This window comes from Odocoileus virginianus, chromosome 28 (assembly GCF_023699985.2).
Source record: "Odocoileus virginianus isolate 20LAN1187 ecotype Illinois chromosome 28, Ovbor_1.2, whole genome shotgun sequence".
Lineage (NCBI taxonomy): Eukaryota > Metazoa > Chordata > Mammalia > Artiodactyla > Cervidae > Odocoileus > Odocoileus virginianus.
The window spans coordinates 7563520-7590058 of record NC_069701.1 but is presented as its reverse complement, the minus strand read 5'-3'; the positions used below and the strand labels follow the sequence as shown (position 1 = coordinate 7590058).

General features: G+C 48.3%; 1 protein-coding gene across 3 annotated transcripts in view; it reads right to left on the bottom strand.

Moving 5' to 3' along the window:
* The window catches only part of ME3 (malic enzyme 3), a 223911-nt gene that overhangs the window by 92980 nt on the left and 104392 nt on the right, over positions 1-26539 (bottom strand). For all 3 annotated transcript variants that reach the window (XM_070457156.1, XM_020881253.2, XM_070457155.1), the window contains exon 4: positions 23441-23590. In XM_070457156.1, the coding sequence (XP_070313257.1) occupies positions 23441-23590 (150 nt within the window). The remainder of the gene's footprint in view (positions 1-23440; positions 23591-26539) is intronic.

The following is a 26539-nucleotide window of genomic DNA, read 5'->3' as shown; positions in this document are numbered from 1 at the left end:
GAGGGACGTGAACTTTCAACTTGGGAACAAAGGCTCGCTGTTGCCACGGAACACCATTCCGCACATTTTTGGCAGCAAGGAAACCTGGCCTCCAAAAGCACGCAAGAGGCTATTTTTAAAGCTTAGCAGTAGCCTCCTGGTCTCAACAGCGCAGCTGGAGAAAGTAGGTCGGAGAAGTCCCAGGGCCTGGCGACCCAGCACCTGGCGAGGCAGAGGCTGAGGATGCGGCGAGGCAGCCGCCCTGCCCCGGAGGAGTGTAAGCATCACATTCTCCCCTGGTTCTGCGAAACGTCCGTGGGGGAGTGTGAATAAAGGGGCGGGGGAACACCTATCGGTGGCAGGTCACTCACAAGCCTGCCCTGGTTTTAGTTTCCATCTAGAGGGACATTTTGACTCTTTTAACCCACGGAACCATCGCTCACCTGCCGGCCCTCCTACCGCCCCTGCTGTTTCCCCCTGTCTCCCTCGGAGGCGGGCAGCTGTCCCCTCCCACCCCGAGACGCCCCCGTTCCTCCTGGCCCTCCAAGATGACAGTAAGGGAGGGTGCCTGTCTTCGCAGTAAGGCATAAAGGTGGGAACTGGAGTTCCGACCACGCCATTAGACTCCCGCAGCGGGGCTGGGGTGGGCGGGGCTTCCTCGAGGGTACCACCTTCCTTGCCCCCAGCGCTGGCTTCATGCATCCAGCTTTTGGCAGCCAGCACGGTGCTGGGATCCTGGGAAATAAGGAAGAATGGGACTTTATCTCTGATCCAGTGGAGTTTTTTTGTTCTAGGCAGACTAGGAGAAAAAAAAAAAAAAAAGAAAATAGAGTATAACGGGGAACAAAGGAGATGCGCTTGGAGGATGGGGAGATGATGGGACAGGCAACCTCTGATGGCTCAGTCATAGTGACAGAGCAGCAGAGCTGGGCGGGGAGCCCCCACTTTGGGGCACTTGGGCCCTTCCCTCTCACCCTCTCTTGCTGCTGTTTCCTTCAAGTAGACCTGAAGCATCTTGAGAGAAGGGACCATGTCCTCCACCTTCACTAATGTCCATGGGTCCCCCCCATTACAGCCCTATAAACATCGTGTCCACTTCAGAAGGGAATCTCTGAACAGACTCCTTTCTCTCCTTCTCTGTGCGGGAATGGAGTGACTGGGGAAAGGGCACTAGAAAATTTCCACTAGTACATCCAGCTCTGTGAGTGTTAAAAAGTTATAAGATGTCTCTGAGCTTGTTTCCCCATCTGAAAAATTTATCGATAGAAGGTAGATCACATAACCTCTAAAAATCTATGGTCCTGTGACATAATCTGGGTTTCCCTGATGGCTCAGTGCTAAAGAACCTGCCTGCCAATGCAGGAGACCTAGGTTCGATCCCTGGTCTGGGAAGGTCCCTTGGAGAAGGAAATGGCAACCCACTCCAGTATTCTTGCCTGGGAAATCCCATGGACAGAGGAGTCTGGTGGGCTACAGTCCATGGGGTCACAAGAGTGGGACACTTAGGTATTAAACAACAACAACAACGACATAATCTAGCAAGCCCTGAATGTTAGACCTAGAACGGTTGCAAGAGCATGTCCAGGTAGACAGACCTGGACTCAAATCCCAGGTCTTACCCTTATTCACCATGCAACCGTAGCAAATTACTAACCTCACTGAGTGTCAGTTACTCATTACTAAAACGGGGCTCTAGTTAATAGTTAAATCCATCTCACTAAGCCGATATAAGCATTAAATAAAATTAGGTCACAACTACCCTCTTGAAAAATCTTAAACTGGAATGTAAGATGTGTTTCTCAAATGAATGAATATCAGTTTCTTTCCAAGAGACACAGAAATGCATGCTGTGGTTCCTAAGTAGGGTGAGCACATATTCTGGTTTGCCTGTGTCTTGACACAATTATTTGTGTTTCCTTTTCATTCTCAAAAACTTACAGAACTGTAGGTCCAGCCTATTAAATTCAATACTGCAAACATTTATTGGGAACCTAGCAAGGAAAGTCAGGGTCATTTTTCTGGTGGTATAATTTGAATCATTTGAATCATTTCCCAGTGTAGTCTTTAAAGTCATTAATACTAACCCTATTGGCAACAAGCATCTGTGAAGTGTGTAGTAGCACTAACAGTCTTTTGCTTTCTATGACTTTTTGAAACAATCTACAACATACTCTGTGCCAAACTGCAGAGTGGGTGTTGAATCCAGACAGAGGATGGAGCCTTCAAGGCTCTAAGCCTATAAAACTCAGGCTTGTCTTGGCTCCCTGGGGGCCTGATCTTTGGCCTCAAGTAAGTCATGTCATTTTTACCTCAGTTGTGGTGAGTAAAAGGTAGGAAAGAGAGAAAGAGAAGAAATCAGTATTTGTTTCATACCTGCTATGATCTCAATGTGTTGCTCCCTATTGCTGAAATCCTAATGTCCAATGTGATGGTATTAGGAGGTGAGGCCTTTGGGTGGAGCCCTCCTGAATGAGATTAGTGCCCTTATAAAAGAGGCCCTGGAGAGTTCCCTAACCACTTCTGCCACGTGAGGATAAAAGGACAAGTCTACTACCAAAAGCAAGCCCTCATCCATGCCATTGACCATGCCAGTTCTCTGATCTCAGACTTCCAGCTCCCAGAACTGCAGAAATAAATTTCTGTGGTATCTTGCTACAGCAGCCAGAATGGACTAAGACAGCTCCCAGTGGGAACATTTTACAAATGCTCCACCATTTACTCATCACCGTGAGCCCAGGAAGCTGGCTTCATTCTCATTCACACCTGGGAGTCCTGAGGGTCCTTGAGGCAACCTAACTGAGACAGAAAGTAGCCTAAGTTGTAAGGCAAGCAGGTAAGAAGTCATCACACTTTCATGTCTTTCTTGCTGAAGCTTCAGAAGATATCTGTAAAACACTAAGCCCTCTAATAGACAGGCTCCTATTAACATAGAGAAAAACTAGAATAAGTTTCTAAGTGCTTCAACTATTTTTTTTCTTCCTGGAATTTGCAAATATCGTTTGCTGCTCTGATGTCTTTGATTATGAGATGCTTTTTGGCAGGAGAAAATTGTTCGAGTCGAATTCCAAGGGTTGGGGGAATTTCTCCATCTGTTCTCTTTGAACCAGAAGGATCCTGATAAGGTGTAGAATAAGAAACTGAAAGGAAAGTGTGGTTCTCATTTTTAAGAAAGCATGTGTACATGGAAAGTTGGTGAAGAGTGTATTTCCATCACATCATTAGCTGAGTGAACAATTTATAATCAGGAGGGGGAAAAAGGCCCCATAGATGAACATTTCAGCTTAAACTGACACCCCTGTCCAAATAGCAAATCACTTCAGAATCTGAAAATTCTAATTTTGCAACTCACAGACGCTTCCAATTAGAACGGGGAAGGTTAGCGTGGTTTCAGCTGTTACTTGAAAATATTAAAACATGCCAAGAAAACTCAGAGTTGGTACAAAGGAGTTTCTTTTTCTACTGAAATATTTACTCCTCCAAAAATAATAATCACAGAGACGTCAGGCCCATTTTCCCCAAGAAGTCACACTTAACACTCTTCACTTTCTTTTATGGCTGGGAACGTGGCACAGACCCACACATGCCTCCACTTTATAAAACAAACACACACCTTCCTGCCGTCTGGAAGGCCTCGAGTTAATCGGGTCTGTGGGCAATAAGTTTTTGGAACATGGCTCTGTTCTGACACGAACTTCTGATTTATCCAAGCAAATAATCATCAGACCTGAGAGTCTGAAACTGCTGTACCTCTGACTCAGAGGCCCTGCCAATGAGTTGCTTGTTTACAGGTATGTGCAAGATGGAGAGAGAGAAACATCCTGTTTTTCCGAAGCAGGTTGGAGAAGTAGCCCCGCATAATTTTTTCCAAGTGAGTCATAAATTTCTGTCGCCTCAGTTTGAGAAACAGGCTGGGAGCGCAGAACCCTGTCGAGAAACAATAGGCCTCTAAGTCAAGGGCCAGCCGAAGCTGGGCAAGCTCAGATCCATTTTATGCTCGCATGTAGGAGACGACTCTATGGGCAGACATCTGAGCCCTATCTTGAAGCAATTTGTAAGTGGAAGATTCTGCCCACTTTAATTTGTCGTGTAAACAGTTCTGGAGTTATCACCGCATATTAGTCATGAAAGCTGGAATCTGATAAAAGGGAGCAGAATGCAGTTTTCAGAGAGGACAAAAGTTCACTGGGAAAACATATGTGCAAACCTCAGGGACCCTGATCAGTGGAAGCAAATGCAAGAGACAGCTAAGTGCCTGGAACCAAATGAATGAAAGAGCCAGTCATCAGGTGTAATTAAGCAGGGATGGGGGAGGGTGTGAGGGGGGGACATTTGATTTAATTTATCACTTTGACCGAGTTTAGCCTTTAGATCTTGAGAAAACTCAAGATCAGGAATGTTCAAGGCCAAGAAAATATTTGCTCTGAGATGACTGGAAAACAACATATGTTTCTCTGGTCAGGAGTAAGTTCCAACTAGATCCACTCAATTCAAAGCTCCAGAGTTACAGTGAAGCTCAAGAGCAGAAGCTCAGATAGACTTAGGCTCAAATCTTAGGTCTTCTGGTTAGTAGCTCAGTGACCTTGGCAAATGACTACATCTGAGCCTCAGTTTCTTCATCTGTAAAGTACGGATAATAAAATATTTCTAATCAAGTTGCCTGAGACAATGAAAAGAGGTAACATATGGAAAGCAGTTAGTACAATGCCTGGCACATTTAGTAAGTGCTCAACAAATGGAAGCTATTTTTACTATTATTCCATATAAATTATCCTAGAGAATCACTGCTATCCCAGGCTTACCATGAATAGAAAAACGTAATGAGTAAGGATGAAAAAAGTTAACTTGATCCGATTACCTAGGTATGAGCTATATGCTTGCAACATTATTTCTGTTTCTTGATTAGAATACCTTGGGTCCATAGAGCTAAACCTCAAACTATTAGATGACAGAAATGTCAAGTGGGGAGCTTAATCATGACCTCTTCAGAAGACTGTGCTTATACTGGTGCCATGATGAAAAATCCGTACTGGTACACTGAGAATCATAGCAGGTCCAGCCTTTTCAATTGGTTGTATAAGCTAAAGCACTCATTCATGAATTAATTCAACAATTACTTTTTGTGACAAGACCTGTTCTGGGTACTTGGTATGTTCACTTCAGTTAACAAAACAGACAAAAACCTCTGCACTTATGGAACATATATTCATCCATTCACTCAAGCATTCATTCTAGCAGATGGGAACTGCCATACTAGGAGTTAAAGACAGGGAAAAGGCAAAGTTACAAAGGTGCATGAGACACGCTGTCTGAGAAGCTCCGTCAGAGCAGAGATTGATGGGCACATCTGTAAATAGCTACCGGCTAACAGTGTAGTCAGTTCATCAGTAGAGCAGTAATGGAGGCCACTGTGGACAGACTTAGAAGAAGGAGCAAAATATTCTGAAAGCAAGAGTGTGGGGACAGAGGGACCTCCCTGGTGGTCTGGGGCTAAGACCCTGAACTCCCAATGCCGGGGGCCCAGGTTTGACCCTTGGTTGGGGAATAGTTCCCTTGTGCTGCAACAAAGATTTTGAATGCCAGAATTAAAGATTCTGCATACCACAACTAAGATCCAGCAAAGCCAAATAAATACATAACTTAATTAGTTAATTTTATTTTTAAAGTGTGGGCACAGAGACTAAGGGGAGAGCAAGAGACGAAGATATTTGAGATGATTTTAAAGAGTAAGCAGGAATTTGCTGTTGAGTAAGATGGGGAAGGGCTTCACAGGTAGAACTGACCTGCCAATTCAGGAGATGTAAGAGACGTGGGTTTGATCCCTGGGTTGGGAAGATCCCCTAGAAGAGGGCATGGCAACCCACTCCAGTATTGTTTCCTGGAGACTCCCATGGACAGAGAAGCCTGGCAGGCTACAGTCCATGGGGTTGCAAAGAGTGAGACATGACTGAAGTGACTTAGCACGCACACACAAAATAAGGAAAGAGCGTTAGGCAAAGCAAACATCTGCTGGTTTTTGTCAATTAGGAAAGCATTTGGTAGAATGTAAGATTAAAAGGAAGTATAAAATACAAACTACAGTAGCTTATTTCAGAAACTCATCTGTCATCAATCACGGACTAATTAAACTCTGGTTTTTATTTTGTTTTTAAACTAAGGCTAAGTAGAAAACAGCTTTTATTTTTCCCTAAATTCTCCCATCAGATGAGAACAGCTGAGTCGGCTCCAACTTGAGTTTGATTTCTGGTGTTCTATTTACCCAAGGAGGTTTTATGAAATTATGGTCCACATGCTCCCAATATAGTCCATAAATTTCATGCAGAATAATAAATTGTGGACAGTTTTAAGACAGAGATTCTTGCGCTCCACTCCTGACGCAATGAATCAGAACCTTGGGAAAGAAAGCCGGAGTCTGTAATTTCTTAAAGTGGACTCTTAGGACAAAAGTTTAAAACCAATGGTCCAGAAAGAGTTTACTCTTAAACATCGCCCCCCCCATTTTTGGTTTGATCATCAAAATCAGTTAATTGCCTATTTGCCCTAATTCTAGCCAGTACGTTACCTGATTTTCTCTACTGCTACTTGAATTCTATATTACTGCACCATCTTTGTCTAGAGAGAGAGAAGTTTCTTTGCTTTTCACTCCTGGTTACGCCCACTCCCACCCCCATTTGAGCCAAGGAGTTTATTCCAGCTTCATCTATTCTTCTGATCAGTGAAAGCGTTACCATGACAACCCCACATCCAAATCCCTCCACTTGGCTGCACACGAGAAGCATGGCTGGCTCATGCTGGGTCCATCCTGCACCAGCAGGCAAGGGCAATCTATTGCGCCTATTCGTGGTGAGGACTGGACAAAGCTATTAACCCTTTGGAACTAAAGATTCTGGAAATGCAGGACCTGACCTCATTCCATTCTCCCTGTTGACTTCTTCCCGATTGACAGGCCTGGATGTGGGGATGAAGTCATTTTGCAAATAATAAAGTCTGTTCCTTAATTATCCCAGTAACATGGAAACTCCGTGCAACTACTTTTACCTCTCCAGCCTCACTTTTAAATCCAATTAAACTCCAGAGACAGCAGTCAAGTGCCTACTATGTTCCCAGTCCTGGGCAAGACTTCCTGGTGAAAATTTTTAAGGAATCCAATGTAATTTACATGAGTATTAAAAAATTAGGGCATAATGCATTTTAAACAAAATTAGAGTTAAAGCTCTTTGTTTTTAAGTAAGGAGCCATTAATCATAGAAGCTCACTCCTCAAAGATCTATTAGAAGTCATCAGGAAAATAAGACTCCAAGTTTCTTTTATCCTGTTTTATCCTGTTCTATCTACTGATCCTTCCATCCATCCTTCCTTTCACCTAACAAGGAGTGTACCTAGGCTCTGTCCTGGGTGCTGGGTATCAAATGATGAGCTAAACAAATATGGCTCCTGCCCATTGGATGCTTATAGTAAGTCCGGTATTGGAAGGACTCCTGAATAGCAAATAGAAAGCGGCCAAGTCTAGGTTCTGTTCTCTCTCTTAGAGTCTGTACAGCCTGGGGAGTCAATCTCTGGATCCCTCATTTTGTCACATGAACAGCACTGTTTCAAAGAGCAGCTTGGTGGGGTTGTATTTAAATTCATTCCAAAACTTCAAAGTGCTATATACAGAAAAGTAACACAAGTTAAGCTTGGTTTAAATGGTGGGCAACACCCCCTCTCTCTGCACAGAGCTAGGAGACCTGAGTTCCACTCCTACTGTTTCTGCTGACTTGTGCCCCTGGGGAAGAGGTGCACATCCCGTCTAGGCCTTGGTTTGAGCTCCATGATCTGGTCACCACAGGCTGCAAAGAAAGGCAAACCTGTGACGTGCTGAGCTCAAGGGTCTCTTAAGAGCTAATTGATTCCACCTCTTTACAGCCAGGACCTCACCGAAGACTCCCTGGAGAAATGTAACTATTCTCCAAGTCCTCTGAGGAGGTCAATGTCTCAGCCAGTCTTGGAACCCAGAGCAGGGAGCTGTGTGGGTTTTGGGGAGTGGGCTGCAGGAGGCACACAGGTAACATCTGGGTTGGCTGTGCATGGGGTGGGCTTCAGTGTGGGGCCATCAAATATCTCAACAGTGACTCAAGGACATTATCGCGAGAGCAGGATTCATGGAATGCTCGGTGTGTCCTTGTTACGTGCCTAAAAGACTGTGCTTGTGCGGGCGTGAAGATGCTGCAAGGTGCCAACCCCAGCTCTCCTAACAGGGCACGCTGATGTGGCCCCACGTCGCCCGTCTCCCCACAGGGGTCTCCAGCTCTGCACATGGGTTCCTGCAGATCCCTGTTGCCAATTTCATTCAGTCTAAGGAACATGTCAGCTGAGCTGTTGTTCTGGAGAGGACATATGTGTGGACGCATGACTCGGGAATGCTGAGTATCAGCCAGGCAGATCTAGAGGGCGTTCCCACGTGGAAGGAGGGAGAGGCCCCGGAGCAGGACAGACCAGGGTTTGAATCCTGTCACTGACCAGCCCTGAGGCTCCAGGGCTTGCCCATCACTTCTGAACCTCTCCCCTGTGACTCGGGGACAGGAGCACTTCTGATTTCTCACGGCTGGTTTGAGATGCCAAGGATACAGGTCACGTGACCATGGTGGTCCCAGTCCCTCTGCAGAGGCAGCAGCAGCGGTTGATCTGATCCGCTCACTGCAGCGGCTCTGGAGCCCGAGCTCCACGCCATGCAGTGCACACCTAACGGTTCTTCCTCTCGCGTTCACCTTCACATCCCACTCGTCTCCACATCCTACGGGTCCCTTGTTCTTGGCGTCCTGTGTTTTCACCCTTCACTTCAGCCTCTCAGACCCTGGAAGGCTCTCGTCTCCCTGGACTTCAGCTAACAGCAATGGCCCATGGGCGCTCCTCTGTAGTCCTCCAAGGACGATCCTCCTTGCAAAATGCTTTCCTGGCAGCCCCTCCTCAGAAGCATGACCGAGACCCCCGAGGAGCGCAATCCTAAGTCCTCACTTGGCTTCACATTGGCCTTACCTTCCCCGCCCAGGTGATGGAGCGGTCTCACATACGCGGTCCATGAGGTGACGGTGAGCCCTCCGTCCTGGAGAAGCTCCCCTCACCAGGGAGGAGAGGTTCAGAAGGACGTGACGGGCTTTGCAGCTGGGGTTGGAATCTCGGCTCAACCGGGTACTAGATGTGTAAGCTATTTCAGGTTATTAAATCCCAGTGCTTCAGTTTCCTCTTCATGAAAACGGGCCTAATATCACAAAATTGAAAGAGACGTTGTGGGGCCTGATTCAAGCAACTGGGGCATCGGAAGCTCTGAATAAATGAACGTGAGCCACTGTTCTAAGCGAGGTGATTCAGACATCCCATCAGGAAGGAACACTGCTCTCAGCTGTAGGTAACAGAAAAACTTTGACTCAACTGGCCGGAAAGAGGAAATTTATTTCTCCTAACAAGAGGTCCGGGGGAGGCGACTCAGGATTTGTTTATTTGCGGGCTCAAAATGTCACCAAGGACACAGGCTCCCTCCGTGACCATCCTTGGTGTTAAGGGCTTGGTCCCCACACTGTTTTTGTGACTGTAGGATGATCGTCACTGTTCCCAGGCAGACCGAGGACATCCGGGAAAGGAGGAGCTCTCTTGGGATGAGAAAACTTTCCAGAAGTCCTTGGGCAGAGTGGCCTCCCAGCTCTTGGGCCAGAATTGTCACTGGTGAGGGAACTTCTCTGTGACTGGCTCGGGGTTAATTAGCTCCCACTTCTTGGGGTTGGGGAGGACCAAGACTTCTCAAAGCACATGGCCATTCTGGGGGAAGAAAGAACTGGAAAAAAATGTGGGGTTTTTGTTAAGAGGGAAGAAGTGTCTCCTATATTCCCAGTCCTAAGAGTCTGTGTGATTCATGTTTGTCCCAACCACATCTCTCGCTTATGCAGCTCCTCCTGCTTAGAACTCAGACAATAAATCTTTGTATGCCAGGGACTGTAGTGGGCCACCTTCCCACCTTGAATCAAAATCCTATTCCCAAGATTCAGATCAAGAACCAACAAGTCAGTGGAGATACTTCCTACATAATGAATTACCTCTATGTGTTCAAAGTAAACCAGTCAATCTATACCATGCTTTGCTAACTGGTTCATGTCACTTTAGAGCTGCTCCTCTCTTCAGGTGGGTTGTAAACTCCTTAAGGTCAGAGACCACGAATAAACCATCTTATTCCATTTGGGTCTTCCAAGTACTTATGGTGGCCAACCATAAAGATGGCGCTTAATCAATGCTTGTTGAATGGAGTCTAATCAGAAGCCAATCTTTAAGTGCTCTCTCTGGTTGAGGCCTGAAGATACCACGCTTGGCGCCATGGGAGACACAGGGCAGAAAAAACATAGTTCCTTTCCCTCCTAAAGTTTTTGGTGCAGGAGAGGAGCTCATATGAGAAATTGTGTCCAGTTGGAAAAGTCCATCTTTTACCACCCACTTTACCCTTTGTCTTTTTAGCTTTTTCACTTGGTCCCCTCCTGTAACCTTCTGGACGATGCTGATGCCACACTGGGGCTCCCTGCCTGAGCCTTGCTTCTATCTCCAGCACCTCAGACACAACCTTCCTGATCTATTCTTTCCTATCCCTTTTCCCATTCATGCAAAACGTCTCCTTCCTAAGTCCCAATCCCTGTGATCTAGTGCAGCAGTCCCCAACCTTTGTGTCACCGGGAACCAGTTTCACGAAACACACAGTCTGGGGAGGGGGACGGTCTGGGGATGATTCACATGTCTTACATTTATTGTGCCCTTTATTTCTATTATTAAGTACATCAGCTCCACCTCAGATCATCGGACATTAGATCCTAAAGGTTGGGGACCCCTGGATGCTGGTTTAATGTTAGTCTCTAAGAAACTAGCTTATAAAGTTTTCAGTGTTACCCATCCAGGGCACCTGAGAAATTTGGGGGATCCCTGTGGGTGCAAGGACATGAATATCACACTGGATTTTGGAGGCTGACCAGCTGGTGGTGGGGTTCTTTCTGGCAAGACAGTCTTCACTTTTCTTCAAGGAATTCCACAACAATGATCTTGCTTGTCCTCTAGTCTGGGACCTTTCAAAGCATTTGCTTTATTTGCAGCATCTCTTAAGCATCTACTCTTTTGGGAGTGAACTTAGCTTGAGCAAACATAAGCTTTTATTTTTATTGAAGTATAGTTGATTTAAAATAATACATTAGTTTCAGGTGTACAACACAGTGATATGATATTGTTATAGATTATATTTCATTTAAATTTATTAAAAAATAATGGCTATTTTCCCCTGTGCTGTATAATGTATCCTTGTTGCTTATCTATTTTATATATAGTAGTTCATATCTCTTAATCCCATACCCCTATCTCACCTCTCCCCCTTCCTTCTCCCACTCGTTTGTTCTCTGTGAGTGTGTTTCTGTGAGCAAACACAAGCTTTCGTGCATTTTACAGGTTAATGAGAGATCAAGGTTATTTGAGGAAAGGTCTACTCAACTCCTGCCTGTATGTACGGATTTCCGTCTCAGTAAGGAAATTCTCCCACACCTATTCTTTTGATCACCATGGTTAGGATTGCCAGGGACAAAGGAGGAAAAGGACAGAGTCAGATAAAACAGAAACAAAAATCAGTTTGTTTGAACTGCCAGGGAAATCTGCCTTCGGCTAAAGGAAGTCAGACTCAGAACATCCTGTTCTAGTTAATAAAGCTCATCTGCTTCCAGCTTGAACAGAAAAATAAAATCTCTGCATCCATGTGGGGCCACTCAACTTTCCCCACCTTTTCACTCTCAGCCACCTACACCCAGCCAGGCTCATGGACGGAAGGATGGCCTCTGTCCTCCCCACCCGGGAAGCTGCTCCTTCAGAACACTAAAGGCAGGTCACGTTCAATGAAGCAGAAACTCACTCGCTTGTATGTAAATCTTTAAGCCTCCCCTAAAAAAGGCAGTCTGGAAAATAAAATGGCAACCCACTCCAGAAGCCTTGCCTGGGAAATGCCATGAACAGAGGAGCCTGATGGGCTACAGTCCACAGGGTCGCAAAGAGATGGACACAACTTAGTCACTAAACAACAACAACAACAAAAGAAGCCAGGCCCCTCAGGGACTGAAACTGGTGTAATTCAGACACAAAAACGCCAGGACCCGTAGTGGTTTCCAGGAGTGGGGTGGGGGAGGGAGGGATGAACAGGCAGAGCTCAGGGTTTTTAGGGCAGTGAATATACCCTGTGTGAGGCTATGTAATACTTTTATCCAGATCCACAGAATGTATGACACCAAGAGTGAGCTCCAAGGTACTCTAAGGACTCCGGGTGATAATGAGGTGTCAGTGAAGGTTCCTGAGTTGTGACAGATGGACCACTCTAGCGAGGGATGTTGATTATGGAGGAAGCGATGAATGTGTGGGGACAGGGAGTGAAAGTCTCTGTACTGTCCCTTCAATTTTGCGGTGAACCTAAAATTGCTCTTAAAAGAACAGCCTTTACTAAAAAAAAAAAAAAAAAATCCTCCTCTCCTCCATCTCTCTGTCCCAAAGTGATTCACTGATGCGGGATCCAGATACAATTTCACTTACTCCACGGGACATGTGCATCAATAATAGCTGAACATCTTCCCGCTCGGGGAGGGCTCCCTCAGATCTACTCCAGCGTCAGTTCCCAATCCCTGGCATCGAATCATCCATGAACAGACCCTGGGCCGCCAGCTGGCCTGTCTAAGAAGATGCCCACGTGTGAATCAGATCTTTCAGCCAAGTGACACTTCCGCAGATAAGCCTGAACACTTTTTCTTGTCAGAAAATGTGTGTTCATCTACTTTTGCCTTTTTCTCCTTTAAATGCCAGAAACCTTAGAGGCAAATTTACAGCAGTGTGTTCCAATCTACTCAAAAATGACAGATTATAAGGATTGGAGGGAGCCCCCTCGATCACCTAATAAAATGTTCTGGTTTATAGATGAGGAAACTGCGCTCCATACAGGGGGAGGGATTTCCTGAGGGGCACTGTTAGAGGACTTCCTTAGTGACTCAGTGGTAAAGAATCTTCCTGCCAATGCAGGAGACTCGGGTTCAACCCCTGGGTCGGGAAGATCCTCTGGAGAAAGAAATGGCAACCCACTCCAGTATTCTTACCTGGAGAATCCCCATGGACAGAGGAACTTGGCGGGCTCCAGTCCACGGGGTTGCAAAAGAGTTGGACACAACTTAGCGTCTAAACAACAACAAGACTTCTACAACTGAGACCAAAACCTCCATTCAGGACTCCCAGCTTTTTCTGCGAATGCACAGTGGGGTCTGGAAAGACCTACTTCTGCTTCCTTTAGATCGTCTTGATACATTTCTCAGCAAGTGACTTTTCATCAGCCTTCAAGCAAGCGGCTTTCTTTTCTTTTTCAAAACATATTTATTATTTTTGGCTGCACTGGGTCTTAGCTGCAGCACGCGGGACCTTTTCATTGAGACACGAGGGCTTCTCGCTGGCTGTGGGGCTCGGGCTCAGCAGCTGTGGTGCACGGGCTTAGTTGCTGCTCGGCATGTGGGATCTCAGTTCTCTGACCAGGGGCCGAACCCGAATCCCCTGTGTCGGAAGGCAGATTCTTAGTCACTAGGCCACCAGAGAAGTCCCTAATCCAGCGGTTTTCAAAGTGTCATCCTTGCACCAGCAGCATCAGCAGTGTCTGGAACTTGCTGGCTAGGTCAAGTCTCCGAATCTATTTTAACAAGCCCTCCAGGTGATTTCAGTACACCCTATAGGTTTGAGACTCTAGTATCCTTGCCTGGTAAACTCCACGGACAGAGGGGCCTGGCGGGCCACAGTCCATGGGGTTGCAAAGAGTCGGAAACAACTTAGGGTCTAAACAAAGACAACAACAGAACTTTGAGACACCCTACTTTAACCTGTTAACTCTGTCCACCCAATTAACAAGGAGATCAGGGGACTAATCAGATCCATCTAATTTCACAGCACTTTTTCAGTCTGGCTCTTCCAGTATCCGAAATCAGAGGCTCACCTACGTCACCTTTGGAGAAACAGAGTTTATGGTAAATTTGTGAAGAATGGGAGTGGAAAGTGAGGGTGAACTGAGGCAGCTCTGGGGACTGTCACTCCCTCTGCCTGTTTTCCCCTCTTTCTTTCCACCTGCCCTGTCTTCCCTCCACAGATCTGTTCCTATACTTCCTGTTCTTTTTTCCTTTTCCTTTATAGCTGGCGTTTGCCTTTGGTCTACCATGACCTGAGTCCAGAGTTTAAATCGCAGCATCCTTTGGCCTTGATTTCCCTTCCTACCTGGAAAATTCTCTCCGTCTAACCTTTCCCATTTGTCCGTCCAAGTTCCTGGAAAGGATTCAGACTGGCCCCCCTTTTGAGCCAGGAGGCACTGGTCAATGGGTCACCTTTGGTCTGAGGATTTTTCCTGTCTCATCAACTGCTGACAGAGGATGGATTGCAGCTGCGGGGACAGGTGACTTCTGTGCAGTGACAGAGGCTTCAGGAAGACACTGGGGGCGGGGAGGGGGGAGAACACATGTGAGACTGCCTTCCACACGCCTGTCCACTTACCCCCACTCACTGTGTGTGCATGAGACATGAGGGAACTTGGCAGTGGGACTCAACAGTTAGTTTGCTGAGGGTTGAGCTGGAGATACGTTTCTATTACATTATCATGACCTGACCTTTTCTTCTTTTTAAGTTTTTTATTATCTACTTATTTTTGGTTATGCTGGGTCTTCACTGTGTTGTGTGGGCTTCTCCAATTGTGGCTCGAGGGCTTGGTAGTTGGGGCATGTGGGATCTTATTTCCCTGACCAGGGATTGAACCTGGTCCCTTGCATTGGGAGCATGGCATCTTAACCACTGGACCACCAGGGAAAATCCCCCTTGTCTTCAATATATTAGGCTTGGGTATTGAAGATGTGAGCCTGGAAGATTTGGGCTGCAGGTTATCGACTCTCAGCAGGTCACAGAAGATCCAAGCTGGAAGGGACTTCAGAGACCATCTTGCTCGGCGATTCCTCACAAGAATCACTAGGGAGCTTCTGAAAACTAAAGCTGCCTGGGCCCCACCTCACAGACGATGCTTAAAAGCCCCCAGAGGCTCTCAGCGCCCCAGCTGCCCCTGAGAACTGCTGCTCGAACCCGACCTCTTAATTTTTCATGGGGGGAAATTTCAGCTCAGTTCCATGGCTCAACTGAACATCCTATTTTCAACGTGGCTATGGAGTTTGGGTTGTTGTTGCTGTTTAGTTGCTAAGTCATGTCTGACTCTTTTTTCGACCCCTTGGACTGTAGCCTGCTAGGCTCCTCCGGCCTTGGGATTCTCCAGGCAAGAATACTGGAATGGGTTGCCATTTTCTTCTCCAGGGGATCTTCCTGACCCAGGGATCGAAGCTGCATCTCCTGCATCTCCTACATTGGAAGAGAGATTCTCTCCTCCTGAGCCACCAGGGGAGCTCAGGGCTTGGGTTACTAGACGCTGAATGTTTAGAGCTGAAAGAGATCACAGAAGCCATGCGCTCCAACCCACCACCTTCTCCTGAGTCTAAGGAGTCAAAGCGAGAAAGCGGGTCTCCCGACCCCTTACCCAGAGCTCTGCTCATGACCCCAAGGCTGGGGGACTGAAAGGGCCAGATGGGACGGGAAGTGGGCCAGTTGCTGACCTGCGCTATCTGCACTTGGGAGCCTTTCCGGCCTCACAGCTGAAATAGCCTGGCAGAGGGACCTGGGCAGGACTGGCAGGAGTGGGCTCTGACGGAGGAGTCAGCGCTGCTGCCTGAGGACAGGGAGGAGGCAGCTGCTCTGAGGAGATGAAGCCTTGCTTTCTGCCTGCCTTCCAATTATGCTCTGTGTGTGTGTGTGTGTGTGTGTGTGTGTGTGTGTGGGTGGCTGAAGATGAAAAGGTCCTAGTGGTGGTGCTGATGGTAAAGAATCCGCCTGCAATGCAGGAGTCGCAGGAGACGTGGGTTGGATCCCTGAGTTGGGAAGATTCCTGGAGGAGGAAATGGCAACCCGCTCCAGTACTCTTGCCTGGAGAATCCTACGGACAAAGGAGCCTGGTGGGCTACAGTCCATGGGGTTGCAAAGAGTCGGATATGAGTAAAGCTACTTAGCGAGCAGTGTAAAAAAAAAAAAAAAAAAAAAATGAGGCAAGGGCCCCCCGGGCATTGAGAGAGAGAGGCAGGAAACCCAAGGGTGTGAGCGTGAGCTTCAATCTCATCCTTTTAGGTGGGCTGGGGACGAGAAGAGCTGAGAAAATAAACCCCCTCAAGCTTATGAGGAGCTCTCCACACGTTCACACACAGTCAGCTCATCCGACCTTCAGCGGAGCCCCGAGCGGGGGCCGCTCCTGTGATCCAGGCCCGGGGACAGGGAGCAGCTCGCCTCCGAGGCGGCACGGCCGTTACCAGGAGCTGACCCGGCCCCTCGGGGCTCCCGCCCGGGGCTCTGACCTCCGTGGGATCCTGCCCTGCAGGTGTGCGTATCCCTCACGTGTGTCCCTTGAGAACGTGCTTGCCTGTGAGGTGTCATGTTTACGAGGCCCACAGAGGCGGGACTGTGAGGGGAGGCCCACAGAGGCGGGACTGTGAGGGGAGACTCTTCCCTCACACCGGGCCGCTACCCACGCCAGGCCGGCTTCCTCGCCACACTCGCTGTGTGGTTGAGCGGTCGCGTGTCCCTCACATGTGTCCCTGAAGAACGTGCTTGCCTGTGAGGTGTCACGTTTACGAGGCCCACAGAGGCGGGACTGTGAGGGGAGACTCCTCCCTCACACGGGGCCGCTACCCATGCCAGGCCGGCTTCCTCCGCCACACTGTGTGGTTGAGCTGTCATGTGTCCCTCACGTGTGTCCCCGAAGAACGTGCTTGCCTGTGAGGTGTCATGTTTACGAGGCCCACAGAGGCGGGACTGTGAGGGGAGGCCCACAGAGGCGGGACTGTGAGGGGAGACTCCTCCCTCACACCGGGCCGCTACCCACGCCAGGCCGGCTTCCTCGCCACACTCGCTGTGTGCTTGAACGGTGTTACTCTCAGCCGCCTCCGCTTGGCTTTTACCTCTTCTGAGTCACACGCTGAGGACCTTCAGGCCAAGCTGGCCAGGACCCACGGCCCACAGACACACACGCAGAGCGTGTACGGGGGAGAAGCACGAAGGGGCAGAGGAGGCTCCATGGGGCCCAGCCCCTTCTGCTGTGTCTCACCTGCCCGGGGGGTACTCGGGTGCCCGTGAGATACTCGGGCATCTCCCGAGGGGTTCTGAGGCGACGCAGAGCCCCAGCGATGTCAGAGCGTCAATTTCAGCCTCAAGCGCGCTCAGTCGCTTCAGCTGTCTCCAGCTCTTTGCGACTCCATGGACTGCAGACCATCAGCTCCTCTGTCCATGGGATTCTCCAGGCAAGAATACTGGAGGGGTTTGCCATTTCCTTCTCCAGGGGATCTTCCTCACCCAGGGATTGAACCCACGTCTCTTATATCTCCTGCACTGGAAGGCGGATTCTTTGCCGCTGGACCCCAGGGCAGCCCATTTTAGCCTCAGCTGGATCTAATTAGCTTCGGGGGTGGTGGTAGGGGAGGTCCTTTCATAGAGGACTGACAGGAATGTTTATCATTTCAGAACTGAGGAGGCGCTGGCTCTCTGGCCTGGGGCTGGCCTCCTGTCGGATGCTAATCTGTGAAGCCCTTCCCAGCCAGGCTCAGAGGACGCTCAGGGCTGGGGCGGAGCCCAGACTCTCCCTTAGGAGCGAAACAGGGGTGCAGTCAACACCTGGAAAGAGGCCCAGTGGACGCCTGGAGCAGCTGCTCAGAAGGTCACAAGTCAGGTATCTTGATTGGGTAATCATCTGAGGAAAGGTTCTGCAAAGCAGTTGCAGGAAATCTGTACACAGAGCGTGCAGGACGAATCTGTTGACTTAAAAAAATGCACAACGTGAGAGTTGTGAGTTAAATTTTATTTGGGGCAAAATGAGGGCGGCAGCCCAGGAGACAGCACCTCAGACAGCTCTGGGAAACTGCTCCAAAGAGGCAGTGGGGAAAGGTCAGTATGTGATTTTTGGTGAAGGCAGGGAATACATGCCATCAAGCACGGATTTTCCAGAAAGTTTCTACTAATCTGGTGAAGCCTTAGCTAGTCACGAGCAACAGTCGTCACCATGGATTTTAGTGCTTTTCTAGATGTGGAGAGATGGAAGAATTGGGCTCATAAAATCTGACCCTGAAAAATATCTAAAGAGGACCTGAAGACCTGTCCTGCCAGTTTTCGCCCCTGAGCACAGAGTGCCTCATTTCTGCTTTCCACCCTGAACTCTTTTCAGGGTCTATTGAAGGTCAGCAGCTGTTGCAGCACACGACTTAATTCTTGTAGAGGCAGATGGGTAGATGGCAAGTGCCAATTAGTCGTTGACAAACCCAAGGTGACGGCTCAGTCTGCCTGTGTCTGCCTCAGCCCAGGACGAGGGGATCATGCCCTCCCAGGAGAGGCTCTGGAAACGAATACAGCAACCCGCATCTAAGACCCCCAGACAGTCACATTCCAGGAGTGGCAAGGATACCCCATCCTGAATACCCACCTAATGTGCACAGCCCCAAACCTCAGCAAGCATTGTGATGTGCTGCTTACCTGTCCACACTCTGCTTCAGACTGTGTGGGTTCGAGTCTTGGCTTTGCTGGTTATGAACTGTGTGACTCTGGGCAAGTTTTCTCTGTGCCTCAGTTTCCCCAATTACAAATAGGCTGATAACAGTGTCTATTTCTTAGGGGGGCTGTGATAATTAGATGAGTTAATCTATGGACTGCAAGAAGATCAAACCAGTTAATCCTAAAGAAAATCAACCCTGAACACTCATTGGAAGGACTGATGCTGAAGCTGAAGCTCCAATACTTTGGCCACCTGATGCTAACAGCCTACTCACTGGAAAATACCATGATGTTGGGAAACATTGAAGGCAAAAGGAGAAGGCAGTGGCAGAGGATGAGATGGTTAGATAGATCACTGGTTCAATGGACACGAATTTGAGCAAACTCTGGGAGATGGTGAAGGACAGGAAAGCCAGGCATGCTGCAGTCCATGGGGTTACAGAGTCAGACACAACTTAGCGACTGAACAACAATCTATGTAAAGATTTTAGGATAGTGCCTGGCCTTTAGCCAGCAGTTATTGTGATGACACTTTTCTCCTGGTTCTAGTCCAACTGCCGGCCTCCTGCCTGGACTGTCACACATCTGTTTTCCAGGCTACATGTCCACCTTCTGCAGCACCCTCTCTATACCCAACAGGCTGACCTGGCTCCTGGGTTCAAGTGGTTTCCACCCATATGAACCCCCCACTCTGCTGTTACAATCCTCTCCATCACTAACCCACTGGAGAACCACCAGTGAGGCCTGGACCTGAGTGTGAAGCAGCTCCCTGTTAAGCCAACCCCCTTGCGTGGTGAGAAGGAGACCACGTTTGAGGTAGAACCACAGATCAATTCTTCTGCCCCGCCCCTCTAGTCTCCTGCTTCACCCACTGTGAGGTCTCAGAGGCCTTGCATTCTTTCCAGGGGGAGGTGGGCGTGCTTGGCTCACCATAGACAAAGACATTCTGTCTCAGTTCTTCGCACTCATCTTTCAGGCCCAGCTCAACTGTCATCTCCTTAGTGTGGCTTTCCCCAGTTCCCACAGTCAGAACTCTCACTTTACAAATTGCTTACCAATTGTGATCTCAGATAAGTTCCCTTCCTCCGCCACCTCACTTTGCTCATTTGTGAAATGAATGACACCATTTCCAAATGAACCTTCCAGCACATGGGGAAGATCCATTATAAGCCAGTGGATCCCTCCCCTGGCCCTCCGTGCCAGGCAGAGGAGATGGGGAGATACCCGAGTGAGCTGACTGCCCTGCTCTCTACAGAGCTGATAAAACCAAGCCCTTTCCTGGAATGCCCTTCCCTCCTTCTCCACCCATGGAATTCCTATTAAGTCTTCAAGGACCAGCTCAAATGTCATCCCTGTCAAATGCAGGTGAAGCATTCCTGCTGCCCTCAAGGAAAACAAATTTTCCTCCCCCTTGCGCTCCTATAATCCTTTGTCCCTATTAAATCTTTTGTTGCTGTTTAACTTTTATCATATTCAACTCATAGCTTTATGTCAAGAATTGTATTTTGTTCTCTGGGGGTAACTTCACAGTGTGTAACATGATGCCCAGCAGCTCCAGAAATGCTCATTAATTCAAATTTCTGGATTCTGGAGTGGACCCTGGAGGAAAACTCTACCTTTTCACTGTGTGTGTGTGTTAGTCGCTCAGTTGTGTCTGACTCTTTGCAACTCCAGGGACTGTAGCCCGCCAGGCTCCTCTGTCCATGCAATTCTCCAGGCAAGAATACTGGAGTGGGTTGCCATTTCCTTCTCCACTACCATCACTAGTTTGCTTCTTTGCTCAGTTGCTAAGTCAAGTCCGACTCTTTGCAACCCCATGGACTGCTGCACACCAGGCTTCTCTGTCCTTCACCACCTCCTGGAGCTTGCTCAAACTCATGTCTATTGAGTTGGTGATGCCATTCAACCATCTCATCCTCTGTCATCCTCGTCTCGTCCTGCCTTCAATCTTTCCCAGCATCAGGGTCTTTTCCAATGAGTTGGCTCTTCAGATCAGGTGGCCAAAGGATTGGAGCTTCAGCTTCAGCATCAGTCCTTCCAATGAATATACAGGGTTGATTTCCTTTAGGATTGACTGGTTTGATCTCCTTGCAGTCCAAGGGACTCTCAAGAGTCTTCTCTAGCAGCACAGCTCAAAAGCATCACTAGTCTGATACTAGTTAATCTGAAGCCAACAGCTGAATTCACAGTCTAGTCCATTTGAGCCTGTGGAGAAGGGCTCCCAGACAGCCTGGGAGTGGGAGAGGGGAGTGGGATGGCCGTGTGTTTCTATACTATCTCAGCTGTAACGCTTAAGGGTTAAAGGACCTTTTCAGGAAACAGTGAATCTGGAAGACCCAGATCTTGTCTGTAATTACACATTAGTTCATTATATGTTCGATGACTCAATTTTCTTTGCAAACATTGAAAAATATAGACGTGTAATATAACTCTGCATGTATCAGTCCTGCCTTCCTCCTACGGTAGTTACTGAAGGAAACTTGACACTGATGCCAGGTACCCGGCCACATTATCAAATTTTACCTTCACAATGATTATTTCAGGTAGGTAGCCTTATTACCTTTGGTTGATAAATGTGGACATTAAGGCTGAGAGAAGTTAAGAAACTTGCCTAAGGTCAGGGAGACTAAACCACAGAACTGATTGCGAAGACCTAGCTCTTTTTCTCACTCAATAGGCCATACTGTCCCATCAGAGTGCCAATTACTGGCCAAATGGATCTGATGCATTTCCAGCTCCCTCTAGGAACTTGTGTCCCAGTACAGGAAGTTAGTGGCTTTCTCAGGTGACTCAGTGGTAAAGAACCTGCCTGCCAATGCAGGAGATGCAGTTTGATCCCTGAGTTGGGAAGATCCCCTGGAGAAGGACATGGCAACCCACTCCAGTATTCTTACCTGGAGAATCCCATGGACAGAGGAACCTGCTGGGCTACTACAGTCCATGGGGTCTCAAAAGAGTCGGACATGACTTAGTTACTATACAACAAAGGAGGCTGGTATACAAATAATTAAAAATATAAAGCACCAAAAATAAAACTATGGAATAGAAATAAATATATGTAATGGGCTGTGGGGGAGACTGAGAAGGGAGCGACTGGTTCAGGTTGGGGCAGATCAGGAAGGGTTTCTCTGATCAGATCAGAGAAGCTGACTCTTGGAAGAGGGGATAACCTGAGTTTTGCTGGGTAGAGAATGAGGAAAGGAGAGAATGCAGGAATCTGAGGCAGAGGGGACGGTATGGGCAAAGGCCTGCAGAAAATGCCAGACATGCCTGGGGAAGGAGACTAGAAGGAGGGATGTCTGAGGACGGGCTGGGCTGTGCCTGGCTTAGTTTTGTCAAAATGTTGGCCTTTGTTCTTTAAGCCCCAGGCAGCTGCTGATAGCCTCAGAGGAGGGAAGTGACACTGGTGCAGTGTTGAAGAATCTGCCTGCTAATGCAGGAGATGGAAAAGACACAAGTTCGATCCCTGGGTCAGGAAGATCCCCTGGGGTAGGAAATGGCCACCCACTCCAGTATTCTTGCCTGGGAAATCCCATGGACAGAGGAGCCTGGTGGGTTACAGACCATGGGGTCACAAAGAGTCAGACACATCTGAGCACACACAGATATTTAAGGAGGGAGGATCTGTAAGGACCATCTCTGAGTAGGAACTGGGAGGTGTTAAACTGGGTCCTGCATCCTTCAGAAATGTACCATCAGCTCCCAGTGTCTCAGTCAGGACTGGTTTCAGGGATGACTCTTTCCCATTGAAAGAGGCAGACTGAAGACCAGATCAACTCTGTAGTCTTGACGCCCTGTCCCCTGCCCCCAGGGTGGCAGAAACATGGCTGCTCTGTGTGATGAGGTCAAATATGCTGCAGCAGGTGGACATGCCACCCAGAGGAAGTGAGACACGCTGCCCTCTACCAAGGGTATCACTGGGAACTCCCCCGGGGTCTGCAGTGCTCATCCCAAATGCTGGCTTCAGAACTGGAATACTGCTTATCCAAATGAACGAAAGATGGTCCAGATCCATGATTACATGTTCCTCACACAGTGCATGATTTATAACACAGATTTATAAATTCTACATAAATGTAAATTACACATCTGTGCATAGTATTCTAACACAGGCTGAAACAATGTCCCACAACATATAATAAACCCAGGAGCTCTTTAATCATCAGTGCTAGAACTATGTGTCGACAATTACCTTGCACTGAGCACTTTGTGAAAATCCTTCCATTTTCCCTTTTTCATTTTTTAAGTATATATATATGCTGAACTAACCATGAAAAAAACAAACAGGTGATCTCTTTAGAAAACTGCCCCAAAATTCTTTGGCTTTGAAAGAAAATGCCGTGCCAGATTTTTGCCAAATAAAGTGACATTTTGAGTGGAATCTGAGTCGAGCCCAAATAAAGGAATGCTGCTTCTTTGAATCAGCAAAAGAATTCAGTCTCTGGTATCCTGCACTCCATTATTCATTGACCCGAATTAGCAGGAGAGCTGTCTGCACTGTGGAGATGACTGGGAAAGTGGGGTTTGGAGGGGGGAGGGAGGCAGTGGTGGGTAGATAAAGGAGAGAAGAACAAGCTGAAATACCTCCCGGGCCAACTCTGAACAACATGTTGGGTGTTTCTTATTTGGAGGTGGAGAGGCTCTGAGGTCCCCTTGCTAGACACTGTCTCAGCTCACCTCTCTGCACATGGGCTCATTTCCCAGAGCAAAAGCTCAAAACAAACGTCTTGCTGGGCTGCTTCCTCCCAGGAAGCACCTCTAGGGTCCCAGCAAGCAAGGCCAGAGGGAAGACAGATTACCCGCCAGGAGACGGCCCCTCCCAGAGCCCTGGCCCCAGGCCGCTCACCGGGGTCTGCGGAAGGTCAGGCCGTAGTGCTGGCAGGCCAGTCCCACGGTGGGCGTGTACACGATGGGCAGGAACTTCTCCACGTCTGAGGTCAGCACGCGGTAGAAGAGCTTCTCGTTCCGGTCCTGGAGGGTCATGAGGATGATGTACCTTAGGAGAAGAGGCAAGAACCAAGCTGATGACATGAACATCCCGCACGGCAGCACAGATGGCCCTCGACGTAGAAACCCAGGGCTCCCACTCTCAGCTACTTGCAACGGCACCTTCACGGGCAAATCACCATCTCTAAGCATCAGTTTCATCACCTATGAAATGTGGAGAATATGACCTGCCTTATGACGTCCATGGGGTCACCGAGAGTCGGACACGACTGAGTGACTAACAACAACAACAACAACAACAATGGCCCTTATTATCACACACGCTGTAGGTGCCATTCTCAACAGTTTCATTAACTAATCTGACACGGGGAACATGCCTCCCAATGACTTGGATGTGTGCTTAGTTGCTCAGTTATGTCCGACTCTTTGCGACCCCATGGACTGCAGCCTGCTAGGCTCTTCTGTTTATGGGATTTTCCAGACAAAAATTCTGGAGTGGGTTGCCATTCCCTTCTCCAGTGTTATCTTCTGGACCCAGGGATCGAACCCACGTTTCCTGTATTGCATAGAGATTCTTAACCATCTGGGCCACCAGGGAAGCCCCAATGACTTGTAAGGTGGGTAATATAATTCTGGTCATTTTATTTTTTTATTGGGATATAATTGCTATCTGGCCATTTTAGAGACAATCAAGGCACAGAGAAGTGAAATAATTCACCAAGAGATCTGAACCTAAGCAATCTGACTCCAGAATCTGTGCTCTCAGCCATGATGCAAGATGGCTAGTTAGGTTATAATTATGTGGACAGTAATGAACAACAGCAGAATAACAGCATTCTGGGGCTGGGGGAAGGTCGGGGAAAGTGCTAGGCAGACTGGTGATATATGAACTGGTCCTTCCTGTCACACAGGCCTGGTTCCTGTCACAAGCAGAGTTCACAAGTGTTTGAGCACCAAGTGATCTCAGGAAGCATGTTGCAAACATGCCTACTTCCTGAAGCCTGAAATCAGTAAGCCAGGAAAAGGGCCTTTCATTTACACTTCACACTGAACAGTCTGGGAGAAAAAAAACCGAGGGACTGAAACTCCCAGTAAAGTGTGAAAGGGAAAGTGTTAGTTGCTCAGTCGAGTCTGAGTCTCTACGACCCCATGGACTGTAGCCCACCAGGCTCCTCTGTCCATGGGATTCTCCAGGCAAGAACACTGGAGTGGGTTGCAAAGCCCTCCTCCAGGGAACCTTCCCGACCCAGGGACTGAACGCGCATCTCCTGCAGCTCCTGCGTTGCGGGTGATTTCTTTACAGCTGAGCCACCATGTAAGTGGCAGCTGATATCACAACCTTTAAGTTTGGGAGAGAGAATGAGGGTGCAAGAGGCCCTGGCATGGAGTGGCGTGACAGAAATGATCTGACAGGGGACTGATCCCTGGGCGAGGTGTCAGGTTCCTGGGTGTGAATCCCAGCTCTGCTGTTGGCGAGCTGCGTGACCTTGAGGAAGTCCTGTGACTTCTTGGGGCTTCAGCCTCTTCTTCCTCAGCAAAGGCATTGGTCTGTTACTATGCCCTAGAAGCCACTTTTACTTAGGAAAGGGGATTTATGCTTAGAAGAGTCAGGATCTTAGCTCATTCCAAGTGTAACGATTCCCTTACTCAGTGGCCACTAGTACACATCTCTTCTCAACTCCACATTCAGTGATGTCAAGTTGATAAGCTGAAATTGACCATGGTGGGAGTATCTATACCATGGAAATTGGCAAATGCTTTAAATCCTCACCCCCTGGCCCCAGAACCGGTCCTCGAAACACTTACCAGCACACCACTGTCTTTACCCATAAGCTGGGGAGCCTCCTTAGCCTGTCCCCCTAAGCTCCTGCTGAAATGAGGGGCTCCCATAATGAATGGGAGGTCATCAGGAGCACGCTCCCTTGAGCTCACAGGATCAGGCACATCCGTTTCCCCTTGAGCCTGGCACACCTTCCCATGTGAGTGAGGCCCATCGAGCTGGAAAGAACTGGAAAGGGGAGGATTCTAGACTTTGATTTTTAGGGTTTAATATCCTTAGGTAGGCGAATTTCATTTCGGACTAAGGAACTTTTGCTCTTAAGTGATAACAGAATGAGGATCTGAACTCAGGCTAGTTTTGCAGCCACTAAGCTTCACTGCCTCTTAGCTATGGGGGAGCAGAGAGGTTCAAAGCACAGACTTTGGAGGTAATTGTCTGTGTGCAAACCCTGGCTGTGCCAGTTCATAGCCATGAGACCTGCAAGGTCACTACCTTCTTTAGTAAGACAGATAAACCTGACCCTGTGAACACCCACTGACTCTTCCTGTCGACATCCCCACCGGGAGAAACCAGAGGGGAGGCGGGGCTCTCCCTAAACCTCCAACGGATGGCCTCCCAGGTCCTCCTTGTGACCCTGTCCATTTCCCCTCTGTTCCACCGCGGTCCTTTTATTCCAGGAACCTGGGCCATGTGCCACTACCTTAACCCATCTGTCCCTGTGGGTTTTTTTTTAACTATAGATTAAAAATTTTTTTTTACTTGGAGGATAATTGCTTTACAATGTTGTGTTGGTTTCTGCCATATGGCGTGAATCAGCCATAAGTACACATATGTCTTCTCCCTCTCGAACCTCCCTCCCACCCCCACCCCCATCCCACGCCTCTAGGTTGTCACAGGGCACTGGGTTGAGCTCCCTGTGTTCCAGCAACTTCCCACTAGCTATCCATTCTAAGTTTCTGTTTGTCCCACCCTCCCCTTTCGCTGCTGTGTCCACAATTGTCTTCTCTACGTGCGTGCATGCTCAGCTGTATCAGATTCTTTACGTATACTCCTACATTTCTGCTCCCCTCCTTCCCACTGAGTGAAATCCTTCCGTGAACCCTGATGCTGAATGCTGACGTCCATTGGTACTTCCATTGGTACTATTGGTGCTTCCTGGGCTGACTCTGATTTCATCACTTCCAGAAGGCCCAACCAGATCCCACTGTCGGAGTTCAG